Source organism: Tachyglossus aculeatus, chromosome X1, assembly GCF_015852505.1.
Source record: "Tachyglossus aculeatus isolate mTacAcu1 chromosome X1, mTacAcu1.pri, whole genome shotgun sequence".
NCBI classification, from domain to species: Eukaryota; Metazoa; Chordata; class Mammalia; order Monotremata; family Tachyglossidae; genus Tachyglossus; species Tachyglossus aculeatus.
In genome coordinates, this window is record NC_052101.1 from 74,227,094 (window position 1) to 74,244,740 (window position 17,647).

Below are 17,647 nucleotides of genomic sequence, written 5' to 3' on the forward strand. Positions count from 1 at the left end.
TAACAGCTCTCTCTAGAGGATTTGACACTCCTTATATTATTGTTCCCTTGGATGATACAAGGCTCTGATTTTAAATGATTATACACATTTAGCAAGAGTCCTTGACAAAAAAGCACTGGAATTACTTTTTTGGCCCTTCTGCCACATCCAAGTCATGTTAATTTCTAAGAAACTAAATTGAACTGGATAGGCTGTTTCAACAATGGTCCATATCATAATCCTCAAATAGCCAACATTGGATTTCTTTCTTTTTGGCCATCAAGCACTATGGCAGAACAAGATGCTCCAAGGTGCTCTCTCCGCCCTTTCCCACCACCTCAACCCCACAATTACCACAACAGTCCTTCCCCTCCCCCATCCATCACATGTCACTCCTAGGCCTTCTCCGCTCATGTAATGACCCTCTTCAATCCGACTATCCCCAGCTTTTCATCCTCCTTCCAGGCACCTCACCACTCCTCAGTCTGACCTTGATAGACTAATGGTGGATTCAGACCTAGCTAAGTAGACTGTTACCTCTACATTGGTCACACAAGGATATGTGGCTCTATCCTAAAAGATCACAGGCAATTAGTCATATTTTGTTCCTACATCTAGAGGTGACTCCTGCTGTGGCTGCATTACCACATATGAGCAATATTGTTTTGGTTGACAGACTACCCACATAAACTATATTCTCTACCACTACTTTAAAATGAGTTTCCCAAAGCTTGTCAAGTTACTTTTCAAAAGGTCATTATTTCTATCCTTAGGTCTTAAAGAGTCATATGAATTGCCCCATAAGAATGCACCAGAATTTCTTCCATAGCCTTTAATAAGAGTCCTACCCTTCCACCAGTAATCAGTCCGGAGGTATATTAAGGGGACATGTGTTGACAATGCGTGATTTTCAGAAATGTATTTAGTTGGCAAGTGACCTCCTAACTGAACTAAGTGGTATATCAAGACAGACTTGTTAATCTAGTCATGTGTTCCTGTAGGCAAAGTACCAAGTTACATTACATGTCACAGTTCCTGGCCAAATCCTCCCTAGTATAGCTTTATGGGCTTTAAGTTTCAAGAAGAAACATGAATATCAATGGTAAGATTTCAGACTCACTCCACCAAGGAAAAAAAAAGCTTCCTGACAAAGAGGGCTATGATTCTTTAGAAGAAAAGTCAGTCATTTAATACTACTGGCAGCTTTGTATTGCACTGAGTTAGTTTACCTGTGGTGCCCCCTTCTAGGCCAGCTCCATATGCAGACACAAGAGTTGGATTTCCTCCTTGTCCTGGTTCCCCAACTCGAACTTTAAATGGGCTTCCCACAACATGGCTCCCATTGAACTTCACATCAATTGTGTGAACTCCATTTTCATGTGGGATAAAGCGAACTGCATACTTGTCTGTGAATAAAGAAAGTTACACACCTAAGTCACTGACTTGGGAAAGCAAGTCCAAGTCAAACATCCTAAAAGGTCGGTTTCAAACTTCTGAAAAACATCTGATTTGGACTGTTTCGAGCTTTAAGCCCAAATTCTTCATGATCCCATGATGTGAACCTGTCTAGCCTGACTCCTAATAGGCCATCTTCAAAACCAGAGTCAAATAATCTACTTCAGCATTATCTGAGCATTCATAATGCAAGATCTCTATAAAATACTCTTCAAAATCAATAATTGCCAGAATTCAAGGTGACTTGTCAACTCTACTAAAAGCACCTGAAGAAGAATCACAATCTCAATTTAATCAGTTTAATTGTATAGCTCAGAGGTATGAATTAAATTCAGCATTTTCTACAGTACTAGAAGAGTGAATACCAAATGGACTTTAATAAAAATAGACAAAATCATCATCATCATCATCAACCGTATTTATACTACCACCACAAAATAGGCTTGAATCTTACCCATTAGTACCAGAGTTCAATTTCACGTATTCCTGTTTTACATACAGCTCCAAACTCCATTTTCTTTACTTTGGACAAAGATCATCATCTTTTAGACTGTGAGCCCCCTGTTGGGTAGGGACCATCTCTATATGTTGCCAACTTGTACTTCCCAAGAGCTTAATACAGTGCTCTGTACACAGTAAGCACTCAATAAATACGATTGAAGGAATGAATGAATCATGTCTTCCAACTCTGCTGTACTTAACTCTCCCAAGCACTCAGTACAATGTCTTGCACAAAGTCAGCTCTCAATATATAGTATTGATTGAGAGATTCTCTCTTACCTGGCTCCAACTCGGAAACATGGCATTCTTCCACTGCTCCAGAGGGGCTGTGAACTTTTGCATCAATTTTGCCCTTTGCTCCATTCAGTCTTATAGCAAAGGATGCTGGCTGGTTAACTTTTAATCCAGACTCCTGAGAATTTAATACATTAGATGGGTTATCACCTTAGGTTTCCTTTCTACACTGTTTGGAACACACTGGCTTAGTATGGAAGTTTGAGTGAAAAAGTGATCAAAAAAGCTTATTTTTCCATATGCTTTTTGAGGAAACACCTGACAATAGAGGATGAAAGTTTTCCACATGAGGTTTGATCAAGTGAAAGGAAGAGGAGTGTGAGTTTTTACATTGGGCTTGTTTGTGTGGTGACTTCAGATGTAAACTCAAACAATTTGAAATCCCAGCCTCTTGCACTGCTGATAGTTTTCCCCTGGAGTGCACCCTATGAATTTGGAAAAAAAAAAATCAACGGAAATAGGAAGCCCACCAAAATGCAATCCAGAGTCCACCAAGCAAACACATTTGTTGCACCCTATTTCATAATAAGTGAACTAGTTCTAGTCACCTGGGTTCACCTAGGATTACACACTGCCTATAGCACAAGTGAATGCCACTTGGCCCTACCTCCATAGGTATCAATAATTTAATTGCATCTCATAGGTAGGGCCAGAAGGCTCGCAGTTGTGAACTGCAGAGTGTTTATTACTGTAATTGTGGCTCAGAGCAGTTAGGGAGGTCTTGCAATCACAGGAGTGGGCAAATTAGAACTTGGCATGAGTGCCAATGCAACCTGAAGTGTTAGAATCAGCCAGGCAAAACCAGAAACTCAGTATGATTTGGGGGCTTGGACAGTCTCCCCCTTGTGAAAGGGTCTAAACAGTAGTTTAGTAGTCATAGTAGTAGTAGTAGTAGTAGTAGTAGTAGTCGTCATAGTAGTAGAGCTGTCCTTTGGTTCAAGGATGGTGCTGCTGATGGTGAGACTGCACCCATTAAGTGGGATGTCTGAGAGACTCTTTATCGGGCCCCTAGCTACCCTGATAAGGAGCAGTTAAACCAATAGATTATGTTGGGCCACAATGCATAGGGCATTTGAAGGGAGTATACCACCTTTAAACATTAATACTGCTGGTCATAAAAGTGGAAAAAAAAAGATTCAGGGTTTGGGTGGGCTAGACAGTCTTGCTAGGTAGGAAAGGATCCAGGGCAGATCTGCCCACCCTCCCTCCCTCCCTTCTACCTATCCTATTCACAGTTCTATGGCATGAAGAACACTTTCAGGAGCCATGTTATGGATGTATCTGATTTTGAAGTCGTTAGAACCCAAACAGGCTGCAAATGCTGACAACTGTAGACTGAAATACCTTTCTGGGTCCTGGTTCTTCAGTGGACTGGACACCTCAGGCAGTTTACTCACTGGCTAAGTAGGGAACTAATCATCTGTATGGGGATTTTGTGACTTTTTAAAAAGTGCTTTGGGAGCAATGTTTAATCACCAATTCCTGAGTAACTCCTTTGAAGTAATATTCAGTAACATAAAAATAAACAGTAGGATGCTCTAGTTAGCAACAACCCTAGGTGGGCACCAGAAGTCTAACTTTTCAGCTCCTTTACTGACCAATTATGTGTCAGTCTCCCCATCTGTAAGAGATGGGGAGATGTTGCAAGACTAAGATGAGATTTGTGAAAGTGCATAAGATTTCCAGGAATTTCATTCTGAAGAAGAGTACCTTGTTTAAAAAGCAGACCTAATGAAATCATAGGAAAGACTACATAATTTTCCAAAATGTTTATACCACATGATGTCAGGAAGGCAATAATTCAAATGTCATGCAGAACAGACCTAACACAGGGTAATATCAACAGGCACACTTTTCCATGTGGGTAAAACAGATATTCATGACCCACCTGTCATGAGAAAGTTCCTACAGGAAGAGCTGATTATATATTGCAGCAGACCACTTACTTGAAGTCTTTTCTTGCTAAATCCTGAAGAGGGAGATAAACTATTCCAATGACTTCCCAACACATCCCTGAAGTAAAAGACCTTTAGCATTTTCCACATTAAGCAGATGCAAGAACCTCCAGTTTTTTTGCCCTTAATGGACTTTATCTCCCTCTAGGTTTTAGCAAGTCAAAAGGAATTCCTGTCAAAAAGTCTTTAAATGAAACACAAGAAAATCATCACTGCCACAATGACTAATTAGTGCCCTTGATGAGAATTTCTAAAAAGGAGTGGAAATTGTCCTATTGGTATAGTTAAACAAATGGGTTGTTTGGGTTTGCAAATAGTTTAGTCAGACAAAAGCTCCTTTTAAATAAAGTTGGCTACTGGAATAACAGGAGCATGTGCATGGACAACACTTAAAAACCGAGTTTAAATGCAACTCCTTTAGAGATTTGAGCCAGTGTTTTACACCACTGGTATAGTCTCAGAAGTTTCTGACTGCCTTGTCTACTCTGGGGGGCCTTAAAATTTGTCTATTGCTCTTCAGGAAAAACCTCAGCACATGATTAAGTCTGCACCAGCTTTTGTATAACTGGGCACTGCTAAAGTCAAGAGGATTTACTATTTGATATAGAAAAAAGAGCGTGCAAGACAGACTTGCTTATTGGACTCTGGGAATATGCCCCAAACTCATTTTGTGCCAACACTTGGCCTAATACAAGCCTTGAACACTGGTTACCCTCAGGCAAGGCTTCATTTCAACAAATCTGATATTTCCATTTCCTTACATGGACTTCAGCAAATTCAACAGAAATAAAGCTAGCTTTACAGAATTCCTCAATTCCTTACCATCTCTCCCGCACCCCCGCTAAGGGATCATTTATAAGTTTTCCTACCAGCGTTTCAGAACTTCTGAACTTACCAAAAAGGCTCAAGACAAAAAAGCCCCACAAAACAGAATTAACTTCACATAATTTGGAAATACTGACTATGCAGGTATTCATCAATGGGACCTTGTTTTTTCTGGACCATACTTCCAACTTTCTGCCACAAAATATCAAGGGAATTTCGGCTGCCATAAGTGTTTTTCCAGACATTTCAATGGGAAAAAGCTTACCTCCTCAAAACAGAGCACACTCATTTTTGCCATAACGCGTATTTTCTCACAAACACATTTTGATTAAAATGTTGCCAGGGAACTAGAGAATGCTCATCCAACAACCTGAGCCTTTTTGACAATGCGCCGTGGTGTTGGAAGAAACAGCTTGCACACAAAAAATATGCGCACAGCATGAGAATGGGTGGGTTCTACAGTGTTATTCTAAATGAAGGGTTTTGTAAAAATGCAGCCTCCACATTAGAGGAGAGCTGTTTTCACCAGATTACTGACTGATCAACCAAGCTTGGGGTAGAATTTACAGCCTCTCGAGAACAAGGGACTAATAAGTCAGCATGCGGTCAGCTACACAGATGTTTCCTTGTGTCTCACCTGAAGGCTCATAACAGTGAGTCTGCGAGCATCGTCTGAAGGAGCGATAACTGGAACCAAGTAAGGACTGTCTGGAATGTGCTCATCATTGAACTTGACTGACACCTCATAGTCACCTAAAAGAGAGAAAAGTTGTGCGATAGTTGTCAAGCATAGAATAAAATTTAAAGTCTCTTCCAAATCAAATAAGCATCCCAGTTTGTTCCTTCGCACATCCAGGTACATGACAAGGGTCGGGACTACCTAAGCTACATCTGACTGGACTACGGCTGTCCCGGGAGCCCCTATCTGACTTTCCTTCACTCAGTTGAAGGGGTTAGTTTACAGCACGGTTATGAGCTGCCTCTGACTGGTCACTGCCAATGTGAGCCACGCTTTTTTTCTTGGTTCCTGCCAAGAGGTTCTGAAACTATTAAAACCTTAGCAATGAAGAGAATGTTTCTGGAAAAAAAAAAATCCAAAAATCGGTATCTTTTCCTGTCCCCAGTTCCAATGTCCCTGCTGTGGGAGGAGTCTATTGCCAGGGCTGCTGTTTCTCCATGCCTACAGCCGCCCCGTCTCCTTAGGATGCAGAGCTGTGGTACCAGGGTGGGAGGAGAGAGAAAGAAAAGGGGCAGGAGCAGTAGAAGCTGGGCTCACCAGTACCGGTGTGTTTTAATTGATTTTTAAATAAAAATAATGCCTGTCACCACTTCCTCCGCTCAGTTATATCCACAGACAGGATCCCCAGCACCAGGGGGTTGATTTTCTACTTAGGGCAGCACTAATGGCAGCCCTCTGGTTTCCTCTCCTCCTGCCACTGGGTTGAGAGAAGAGAGGGAACCAGAGGGCTGTCGCTAGTGCTGCCCTAAGTAGAAAAGTGGCAGCATGGGCAGCAGCTCTCCATAACTGGCTGGAAGACACCCTCACCCCCTCAACCAGCTGCAGCAGCCCATAGAAGGGTCCCCGCTGCTGTGGGGATCAGCTCCGGGGTCACCCAAACATGCTTCACTTTTGGAGGTATCTGTGACCATCCTGGGTTCCTTGCTCCCCAGCTTTATGGAAAAATCCCACCTCCCTCTCTCCCAGCTCCTCTCCCTGCTCACCAGATTAGCCTTGCAATTCTAGCAGGCAGATTTTTCCAAAGACATTTAAGAATGCCATCTGATATATCACTTCCAAGAATTTTGCCTGAATAACATGCCGTAGCAAAAGAATGTGCCAACCCGTCATAGAACCGTACGTACCAGGCTCTTGAGCAATGTAAGACACACCACAAGATCCATTTTTATGGTCATCAAATGTAATTTCTGCTTTACTTGGTCCTTCAACGGCAATGGAAAGGCCACCGGCTCCTGCTTCTCTGGTCCATATGCTGAATTCAGCTATGGACAACACATACAATTAGTAACCAGGGAAGAATTACTATTCAAAATTATTCTGGGCCCCTCTCAGTAAAATTAAATCTGCAATTTATGACTTTGCTGTGCCACCCTGCATTTTACTGTTTTATACATGCACATGGAACCTACGGACGAAGTCAATCAATGCCATTACAATCAGTTAAGCAATTTTTAGTCCTCTGTTTCACAAGCTGAATAAGACTGGTTACATTCTTAAAGTGGCAGTTACTACTATACTGGAAGGAAAATCACTGGGATCAGTTTCCAAGTTGCATGCTTTACGCAATTCATGTATGCTACTATGCTAGAGAGACGCAGGGGGGCCTTAGGGAAGGAACACGGGTCTAGGCTTTAGAGGACCTGGGTTCTAATCCAAGCTCCACCACTGGCCTTCTCTGTAACCTTGGGCCGGTCAACTACTCTGTGCCTCAGTTTCCTCATCTGTCAAATGGGGATTCAATCCCTGTTCTCCCCCAACTTGGACTATGAGCCTTGATTATCTTGTCTCTTACCCAGTGCTTAGGAGAAACAGCATGGCCCAGTGGCAAGAGCACGGGTTCGGGAGTCAGAGGACGTAGGTTCTAATCCTAGCCCCGCCACTTGTCTTTTGTGTGACCTCAGGCAAGCTGCTTAACTTCTCTCTGCCTCAGTTACCTCATCTGTAAAATGGCGATTAAGACTGTGAGCCCCATGTGGGAGAGGGATTGTGTCCAACCTGTTTTACCTTGTATCTACCCCAGCGCTTAGAACAGTGCTTGGCACATAGTAAGCACTTAAATACTATATTATTAGTAGTACAGTGGCACACAGTAAGCACTTAAATACCACAATTTTTTTTTTATAACTTTAGTGCTCTCAACAAGGTTCACTCACTGCTACCAAAATGCTCCCAGAAGAGACAGCTGGCAAAAGAAGAAATTTAATTTTTTTTAGAACTACTCAGTGCTGAGTAAAGCATTCATGCTTGAGTTCAAATGGAGTTGCATTTCTCTTGAATTCTTACCTGGTACTCCTGCTTCTCCCCTCTCAAGGCCTGGCCCTCCAGCTCGGACATTCTGAGCTCCCCCCTCACCAAGAGGTCCAACTGTGAACTGAAATGGGCTGCCTGGAACATGCCGGCCCTGGTATCTTACAGTCACTGTATGAACGCCCATCTCTTCCGGGATGAAACGAACACAATGGGAGCTCTTTCCCATGGGAACTATTTCTGCTTCTGTTATTCTGCCGGAGGGGCTGGTGACCTGAGCAGACATTTCCTTGCTATCAATTTCTAAACAAGGAAAACAGGAGTCAGAAAATGAGCAGCTACTCAGCATTATGGGCAGCATTGCAAATGAAATGTAAGCCAAGATTGGAAATTTTGTATTCAGGCTCAGTATCTCTGGACCCCTTAGTCTAATCTCACACAAAAAAAACAAAAAACAAAAAAACCAAAAACCTTCATCTTGACTATTTTGGCTCTTATACCCAAAGCAAATAGAAGCCTGAAAAATCAGTCAAAAGCTTATTTTTTTGCAGCCCACCAGGAGCACCACTCCTACGGCACTCCCAATAGGGTGGCAATGCCAAGCAAAAGCCCAAAAGGCTTAGAAACATTACAGAATATGAAGAAAATGAGTCCCAACTTCATATTTCTTACCCTAAATGACAAATGAGGCAAAACATTTGGGAATTTGCTAGTTGGAGCCTTAATAGTTGAGCGGGAAGAGAACACTCTCATGGTTTCTCACAGTTAAAAGATCGGAAAATTTCTCGGTGGGGGGGGGGGGGGGTGAACATAGGCCTGCCCCAAAGGGACAAGGAAAGTCAAGTATGACAATACCCGTGACCAAATAGTTTGAAGTTATGGAAATGACAATATTGCCACCAATATTGGGAGATGCGGCAGGAGGAGGTGAAGTCAGTGAATCTATTTCTAAAATAAAGGGCTTGCTTATGGTGAACAGTAGTGCCCAATATATGAACAGACAGGCATCACAGAAAGCATGCTGGACAATTTAAAGTAGATAAATCACATACAGTCATTGTCAAGCTACACCCTGCATTCCTACAGAACCTGTGCTGAGAAATTCATGCTCCTAACCCCAAGGACAGAAGGTGGGGGTGCAGGGGATGTTGGCAGACTAGTTGATCCATCCACACAATCACGGTATCGAGGACATCACAGGTGCGATTTGTTTCATTCAACAGATGGAAAAGGGTAATATTAGATTGTCAAAAGAAGTGGGAAAGTTTCTCCCAAAGGCCATTTGGAACCAAAGTAACTAGGAAAATGAGAGGAGGAAAAGAAAGAAGAGCAAAGAGTAATTCTGCTTTGACATTAACTACTCACATTTATATACGACACTAATAACCATTCAGAATTTGAAGGAAGGTTATAGAATTCAGACAAGTATGTTCTTTTGGAGATTCAAATGTGAAAAGTCATTCAGAATCTCATTTAGTTTGCTCTGGACATATTTAGAACAATTAGCCATCTCATAGTTGTTCAGAATACTAAAGTTTTTCCAATACCACCAGTACCCGTTAAGACTCAAAGAGTAGTATCAGTACAAGGTTTTACCCAGTCAGTTCAATCTATAAAGGAGTAAGAGGAAAACTTTTTTGTAACCTGATTCCTCGAGGAACTAATTCCCATTTTAACTGCAAGGACTGACATAAAAACTCATCTGTATACGGGACTTTCCGCCATGACCTTGACAGAACAAATCCCACTGGGAACCCTTTCCCCCAGCCCCAGTGACTCTCATGGTTCCTGTTTCTGACATGACCGTGCCCTATGCATGCTGGGCCATGGGGAGTTAAGCTGCAGCAGCATGCTCTCCCTCTCCCCACAGTGTCAGAGTGAAACTAGGGAATCTTGTCACCTTCCCATATACATGCCCAGGGCCCTCTACTGGACCGCAATGCTGCCTCTCCAGGACCCCACATCGCTTCTCCTTCGCATCATGAAGGATAGCCTCCAACCTGACCTGTCTTGCACCACCCCAGCGGGAAAGAGAAAAACTAGACAGTGCCACTTCCACAAAAGCCTCAGTAAGGCTGGGGTGGCTAGGGCTGCATTAACTCAAGCTGGGGCATCTAGTGTGGGTCCCCTGTCAGATGATCCCCAGTGATGTCATTACAGAGCCACCAGCCAGAGTGGTGGCAGAAATGTAGGAGACCTGTAGGTGGCCTTGGCAGCCAGGGTTGGGAAGCCTTTTGTCTGGGAAGGGAAAAGGAGGAAGCAGAAGTCAGGAGTATCCCAGCCATGACCCAATGATGTCTTTCTAGGTGTCTACGCAACTTCAAAGCCTTATTGAAGGCACATCTCCCCCAGGAGGCCTTCCTGGACTAAGCCCTCCTTTCCTCTTCTCCCACTCCCTTCTGCATCACTCTGACTTGTTCCCTTTATCATCTCCCCTCACAGTTCCACAGCACTTATGTACAGATCTGTAATTTATTTCTATTAATGTCTGTCTCCCCCTGTAACGAGACTGTATGCTCGTTGTGGGCAAGGAATGTGTCTGTTATATTGTACTCTCCCAAGCTTATTACAGTGCTCTGCACAGAGTAAGTGCTCAATAAATATGAATGACACTAACTCCCCTGCGGCTTGCTCTTTCTAAAGGAAGACAAGCAACAGAATTTCCAACACTTTTCCCTTTTCTATTCATCACTCTTTATGTGTCTGTCACCAGTTCCCTCTTCTCCCTTACATTTTTAGATGGTGAATCCTCCAAGGGCCCAGATGTGATTATTCTTTCCCAGCACTTAGTACAGAGCTTGCACCCAAGTACTTAATTCTATTACTACTACTTTTCCATGATGGTTTTGGAAACCTTCAGATTATTTAATCTCAGATATTTCAGAAAATGCTGTGGCTAAAAATCAGTTCTGCCACTTACCTGGAATTTTCAGATTAAGATCACAGATACTCCCAACTGTTGCTACAGAGGGAGCACGGCTTGTGCGAGTGATGCTCTCCTTGACCCTTCCTTCTCCACTTATTTTCACTGTAAATGGGCTACCTGGAAGTATCACGGAAAATTCTTATGAGCCTGCATATTTGACATGGCATGGTGAGGACTGCTTACCATCCAACATAATTTCCACATAATACTCAAAAAGCTAGGAAAATTGGCTCATACCTGGAACATGTTCATCCGCAAATTTGGTAGACACAATATAAACACCCGGTACCGTTGGGAAGTATGACACCTTGCAGGTTCCATCCTCCAGATCTTCTGTTTGAATGTCAACTTTGCTGGGCCCCTCAACTGCTAGAGATATGCCACCATACCCTAGAACCAGAAAAGGGGTTGCTTTTCACACTAGCAATTAAACTTTCAAAGGTCACTGAAGGCAAGATCAAGGTTTAATACGAAAGAGTGGGTTGGGTGATGGACTGGGTTCCCAAGCAAGGCCTCATTAATCTTTGATGTAAAATGTGCAGATAGCTAGCTTAGTAATATATTCTCCCCCTTCAGACAGTAAACTCTCTGTGAGCAGGGAACATGTCTACAAACTCTGTGTATTGTAGTCTCCCAAGCGCTTAGTACCATGCCCTGCATACATTAAGTGCTCAATAAATACCACTGATTGATTACATGCCAGCAGGTGTGACCTATCTGGGCAAACTGGTCTCATACTAATGAGCCACAGGCTCGGTCCTGCTGGGAGAAAGCAGTGCAACTACAGCACTGGTAAGTACTTCTACTCCTTAACCGCTTCCTCTCCACCCTACTTCCTGACTGCAACTAGAGGGACAGCTCTCAACCTGAAGCAGTACTTTGGTAAAAGCCAGCCTAAAGTCAAATAGCAAGTCAAAAATGGAAAAGAGAAGATGCTCCTACTTTTAAGAAACTTAACATCAGTTAGTGGAGAACAGTTCAACATTTTTCCCCAAGCAAGCCACAAATCAGCCTCTTCAGGATTGCCCTCACGGGACTCTGGAACTTATAACTTTAGCCGTCAATCTTTGAAATAGGGGACTATTGAGAAAAGGGAAGGGGAAGCTTAAGGGGAAAAATAGGCCTCAAATTGTTCCTCGCCAACAGGGGTCCTGAAGGAGCAGCACCTCATTTACCTGCATCTCTTGTATCAACGATGAAATCTGACATCTCAAAAGTACGCCCTTCAGTCAAGCCCCGGCCTGAGACTTTAGCTCTACGGGCATCTCCAATTTCTGATTGAACCACCATGATGGACACCGGACTATTGGGCACATGGCTGCCATTCTTCTTAATGCTGACTACATGCTCACCCACTTCGCGCGGGATGAATGAAATGCCTGTCAGGGAGCAATAGCAAGTTTTTGGTTTGGGTGGTTTTTTTCTTTTTTTTTTTTGAACTAAATCAAGAAAAGCAGGAGAGCACGTAAAACAGATTTCATCTGCCTCAGTGGGTGGAAAAACTGAGAATTGACCAAGTTTGTAGGTAGAACCTGGCTTCTTACTTACCAATATGGTTATTAGGTAGTCTCTTTAGGAGGCAAGGCTCATCACGGCCAGATGGGGCCTTAATACTGGCTGTCAAGGTGCTAAGATCAGTTTCATGGATATCAAGCAGGAAATCAGCAGCAGAGCCAAGCTTCACCTGGGAACATCTCCTGCTGTCATCTAGAAAGAATGCCAGCTCAGATCACTTATTGCATTATTTTACTATAAATATACATGCACGCGTGCGCGCGCGCACACACACACACACACACACACACAGTTAAAATGTCCTATGAAATTAACATAAGGGGAATTTTATTCATTCATTCAATCATATTTATTGAGTGCTTACTGTGCGCAAAGCACTGTACTAAGGGCTTGGGAAGTACAAATCAGCAACATATAGAGACAGTCCCTACCCAACAACGGGCTCACAGTCTACAAGTGGGAGACAGACAACAAAACAAGTAGATAGGTGTCAATACCATCAGAATAAACAGAATTATAGCTATATACACATAATTAAAAAATAGAGTAATAAATATGTACAAATATACACAAGTGCTGTGGGGAGGGGAATAATGATGGTATTTGTTAAGCGCTTACTATGTGCCAAGCACTGTTCTAAGCACTGGGGTAGATACAAGGCAATCAGTTTGTCCCACATGGGGCTCACAGTCTTAATCCCCATTTTACAGATGAGGTAACAGGGACAGAGAAGTTAAGTGACTTGCCCAAAGTCACACTGCTCATAAGTGGCAGTTGGGATTAGAACCCACGACCTCTGACTCCCAAGCCCGGATTTGGACATTAATACTGTCCTTCACAAGATGCTGAGGTCTTAGAGCCTTGCATATTGGATCTGAATAAGAAGCTTCAGAAATGGGCACACACCCACCCACAAGATGCACATAGTAAGCGCTTAACAAATGCCATCATTATTATTACTACCTTCTGGATGTTAACATGCAAAAACCACACCTGGTTCCTGCTTCATCTTCCAAATTTCCACAAATATTCTCAAAGTCTTAACTAAGGCACTGTGATTGTCACTATGCTTATGATTGGCTCTTCTCTGGTGGTTTTTATACAGATGATTCATTCCAAATTATACAAGATAGTAAGTGCAAGATCCATCAGCCACCTCCCTACCTGTGATCTTGGCTGTGAACGGGCTGCCGGGAATGTGTTTGTCATTGTACTTGACCAGTATGCTGTAGTCACCTGGAAGGGTCGGCAGATAGGTCACCGTGCAGGTGCCATCCTTGTTATCAATGCAACTAATTTCTGCTTTGGAAGGTCCTTCAATAGCCAAGTCAAGCCCACCTGTCAGAGAGAGACAGAAGGAGGGAGTGGGGGAGAGGGAGAGCTCTCTTTCAGAAACAATTTGCTTGTAGAATTTTGGCTTAAGCATTTTTCAATCAGGTGAAAATGACAAAATGGAAGAAGCAACTGAGATCATACTTCAGTAATTATGATTATGTTTAGTCCATGCGAAATTTAGCTAGAAAGACATTTCTAGTCACTATAAGAGTCACAGCCTGCTTATCAAGTCGATGTCACAGGCCCTACTTAAAACATTTTACACATAACTAAATTTTTTTCTCTGTAAGTAGAAGTACCTAGGAGCAGTACCAGAGGTAAAGTTCATTCCTTACTGCATATAGGTCACAGTGACTACATCATCACGTATTCTCTGTATGTGGTTAGCATCTGTTCTGTTTTCAGGGGCTGGTAAAAATATATTGGGAAAGCAGTCATTATGCTAGAGGAAGAGAATCCCGAACCAGAAGCCCCAGTGAAGTAGAATAATTTCATTTTTTAAAAAAAGAAAGCTTATGTATCTGCAGTATTGAGTGCCTACTGTGTACAGCATGCTAACAGAAAATTGCAAAATATGCAAGAGATGATTCCTGCTACCATGGAGCTTAAGGTAGAATGACAAATATCAGTTAAGAGAATACATAGGTGAAAAGGAAATGTATGTACACACACACACACACACACACACACACACACACACACACATCTTGATGAGAGTGCTGAGGTGGCTGACGGAATGGAATTACTAACAAGTCAGGGATTACCACCAGGAGGTAGCTTTTTTTTTTTTTCTTAAGAGGGTTTTGAAAGATGGGAACAATATGTTTGATGAAGCTGAGAGGAGAGGGCACTTTAGGCAGGGAGAGAGAGATGAGTATAATGGGCTAGAGGTGGGAGATTTAAAAGTGAGGAACAGCTAGATTTGATTGGGAGGAGTAAACAGCAGGAGCTGGGGTGTAGTGGGAGAAGAGAGCAAAAAGGTAGAAGGAAGCCAGAAGACTGAGGAACTTGAAGCCAAAAGCCAGGAGCCTTTTTATGAGAAGTAATGGTAATCGTTAAAGATTTACTGAAGAGGGGAGTGCTGTACTCTGAATGGTGTAAAAATAGGATTATATGCATCTACATGTGAGAGAGTTGATGAGGGATGAGGTTAGAGGCAGTAGGGCTAGAAAGGAGACTGGAACAGCCAAGTGATAACAGGATTGTGTTTACTAAGGGTTGGATCTGTCATATCCCAAGCATTTAGTACAGTGCTCTCAAACAATAGTTGCTCAATAAATACAACTGATTTTGAAGGTGGAGAAGGAACAACAACAAAAAAACCCAGTGAACTATAGATAAGGAACTAGCAGGATTGAGACAAACACCAAGATTCGTGGGAGTAAAAATGGGACCAAACTAGCAAGCATTTGAGGCAGAGACAATGACTGCATTGCCAATGACAGGAAAGTTAGGAAGTGCAGTTGATTTAGGATGGGAAATGGAGTTCAGTTAAATAATAGCATTAAGTATCTACTATGTGCCAAGCACTGGGGTAGATACAAGTTAATCAGGTCAGACAGTCCCTGTCCCACAATGAGGCCCATCGTCTAAAGGGGGAGGAAGAACAAATATTTAATTTCCATTTTACAGATGAGGAAACAAGTACAGAGAATAATGATGATACTATTTGTTAAGCGCTTACTATGCATCAAGCACTGTACTAAGTGCTGCAGTAGTTATGCAATGATCAGGTCCTACATGGGGCTCACAGTCAGTCAGAGAGAGAACAGGTAATGAATCCCCATTCTGTGGATGAGGGAACTGAGGCACAGAGATGTGAAGTAGAATAATAATAATAATAATAATAATAATAATAATAATAATAATAATAATATTTGTTTACCACTTACTATGTGCCGAGAACCATTCTAAGCGCTGGGGTAGATACAACACAATCTGGCTGGACAGAGTCCCTGTCCCACATGGTGCTCACAGTCTCAAAATCCAGCACTTAGAACACTGCTTCACACATAGAAGTGCTTAACAAATGCCATCATTATTATTATCTCCATTTTCCAGTTGAGGGAACAGGCACAGAGAAGTGAAGCAACTTGCCCAAGGTCACACAGCAGACAATGGTGGAGCCGGGATTCAAATCCATGACCTCTGACTCCCAAACCCGGGCTCTTGCCACTAAGCCATGGTGCCTCCCCTCAAGTGACTAACCTAAGGTCATAAAGCAGGCAAGTGGCAGTGCTGGTATTAGAAGCCAGGTTTCCTGACTTCCAGGCCAGTGTTCTTTCCACTAGGCTATGCTGCTTTTTGGCCATGTTAAATTTAAAGGTGCTAGCAGGTCATCCAGATGTACATTTCCTGAAGACAGGAGGAAATATGACATATACATGCCCAAATGATGCTGGTAATTGAAGAGTCAAATGTTCATGGAGCATAATGGCTTAAAGTCTTACCCTCTCCTGCATCTTCTGTGACTATGGTGAATGTGGAGGTTTTGTTTGCCACACCATACACGAGACCAGGTCCAAAAGCAGACACACTTCCACTGTTTGGGTAGTTGACATAGAACTGGAGGGGGCTCTCTTGAAATGTACAAAATAGGCACATCAGTATTAAGAAATATTTTATATCTTGTTTTTCTCATTTCAATTCACTAGTCTTACAATTTCATGTTGCTCTACTGTGCATGCATAATCCTCAAGCATCAAGGGGTTCTACTTTGAATCTCCTGAAGTACAATTGAGAGAACTAGGCTTTGTTTACACTAGTCAAGGAATAATACAAAGACAGGATATAACTCTCCAGCTCCTAGATTTTTAAAAGGTTGGAATTCCAAGAAGGCATAAAATGCCAGATGGCCAATATCAGGTCACTCTCCTGCTAAGGATTACAATCATCAATTTTAGTGAAGTACTTGTGTTTGGGAGTATTACCACAGAAAGAAAATCTTTCTCTTCTATTCACCCTCTCCCCCTCCCTCAAGTGTCTGTCGGCTATTCTGGAAAGTCCCTTGCTTCTCACATTTTTCCTACAATTTGACCTTTGGTCATGCTCAGCATGGGGAAAAAGATAAACAAATGCAACTCTAAGTGGTCTCTACTGTGAAATGAAACACATCATTGTGATGTCATGTTGGAAGTCAGCTGGGGGCATACAGCTCGACTCTTCTGTTTCATGCAGATAGTTTTCTTTTCCATATTTTGTTGGTGCTTATTTGTAGAGTTTAAATACCAGTGCAAGTCCTGGAAATCTACTTCTCACACTTCAACTGTTAAAATATTTCACTTGGAAATCATTCAGATTCATCTACACCCCAGACAAAACCTCCCACAGAATTCAGTGTTTCAAGTTATTCAGTGCACAGGGGAATATGACAAAGCATGAGTGGGATTCTAAGTAACAGACCTCCTAACAACTTACCTGGGATGTGACTACCAATATATTTGATGTGCATCTCATGCAGCCCAACTTCAACAGGAGCATATCTAACAGTCACTGTACCATCTTTGTTGTCCACAATTTCTGGGCTAGCAGTCTTTCCAGAAGGCATGTGGACTTCACCTATGAAGTTCAAGAGATACAAATGAACACACCTTTAGGAGGATGATGCCGACTTCCCTTGAAGCTCTGGTTAAAGGTACCCTTAAAAACAAACTTTAGGTTTAGGTTGCACCACCCCCTTGCCCATTCCACAGTGTCCCCTGCCTGACAAAGGATCACTCTTCCCACCTTCAAACCCTTATTAAAAAGAAAATCACATCTTCAAGAGGCCTTCACCAACTAAGCCCTCATTCTCCCTACTCCCTCTCCCTTCTACAGTGCCCTTGCACTTGGATTGATAATCTTTATCCTCACCTTCAGCCCCACAGCACTTATGTA

At 42.6% G+C, this 17,647-nt stretch overlaps 1 protein-coding gene across 4 annotated transcripts in view; it reads right to left on the reverse strand.

Annotated features, from left to right (window-relative positions):
- FLNB (filamin B) overlaps positions 1–17,647 on the reverse strand; it is a 139,376-nt gene that overhangs the window by 12,611 nt on the left and 109,118 nt on the right. For all 4 annotated transcript variants that reach the window (XM_038772477.1, XM_038772475.1, XM_038772474.1 and 1 more), the window contains 12 exons: positions 17,189–17,329; positions 16,222–16,350; positions 13,601–13,774; positions 12,470–12,628; positions 12,097–12,300; positions 11,159–11,311; positions 10,916–11,038; positions 8,032–8,298; positions 6,873–7,010; positions 5,647–5,762; positions 2,215–2,347; positions 1,209–1,385 (listed from right to left, as the gene is read on the reverse strand). In XM_038772477.1, the coding sequence (XP_038628405.1) occupies positions 1,209–1,385; positions 2,215–2,347; positions 5,647–5,762; positions 6,873–7,010; positions 8,032–8,298; positions 10,916–11,038; positions 11,159–11,311; positions 12,097–12,300; positions 12,470–12,628; positions 13,601–13,774; positions 16,222–16,350; positions 17,189–17,329 (1,914 nt within the window). The remainder of the gene's footprint in view (positions 1–1,208; positions 1,386–2,214; positions 2,348–5,646; positions 5,763–6,872; positions 7,011–8,031; positions 8,299–10,915; positions 11,039–11,158; positions 11,312–12,096; positions 12,301–12,469; positions 12,629–13,600; positions 13,775–16,221; positions 16,351–17,188; positions 17,330–17,647) is intronic.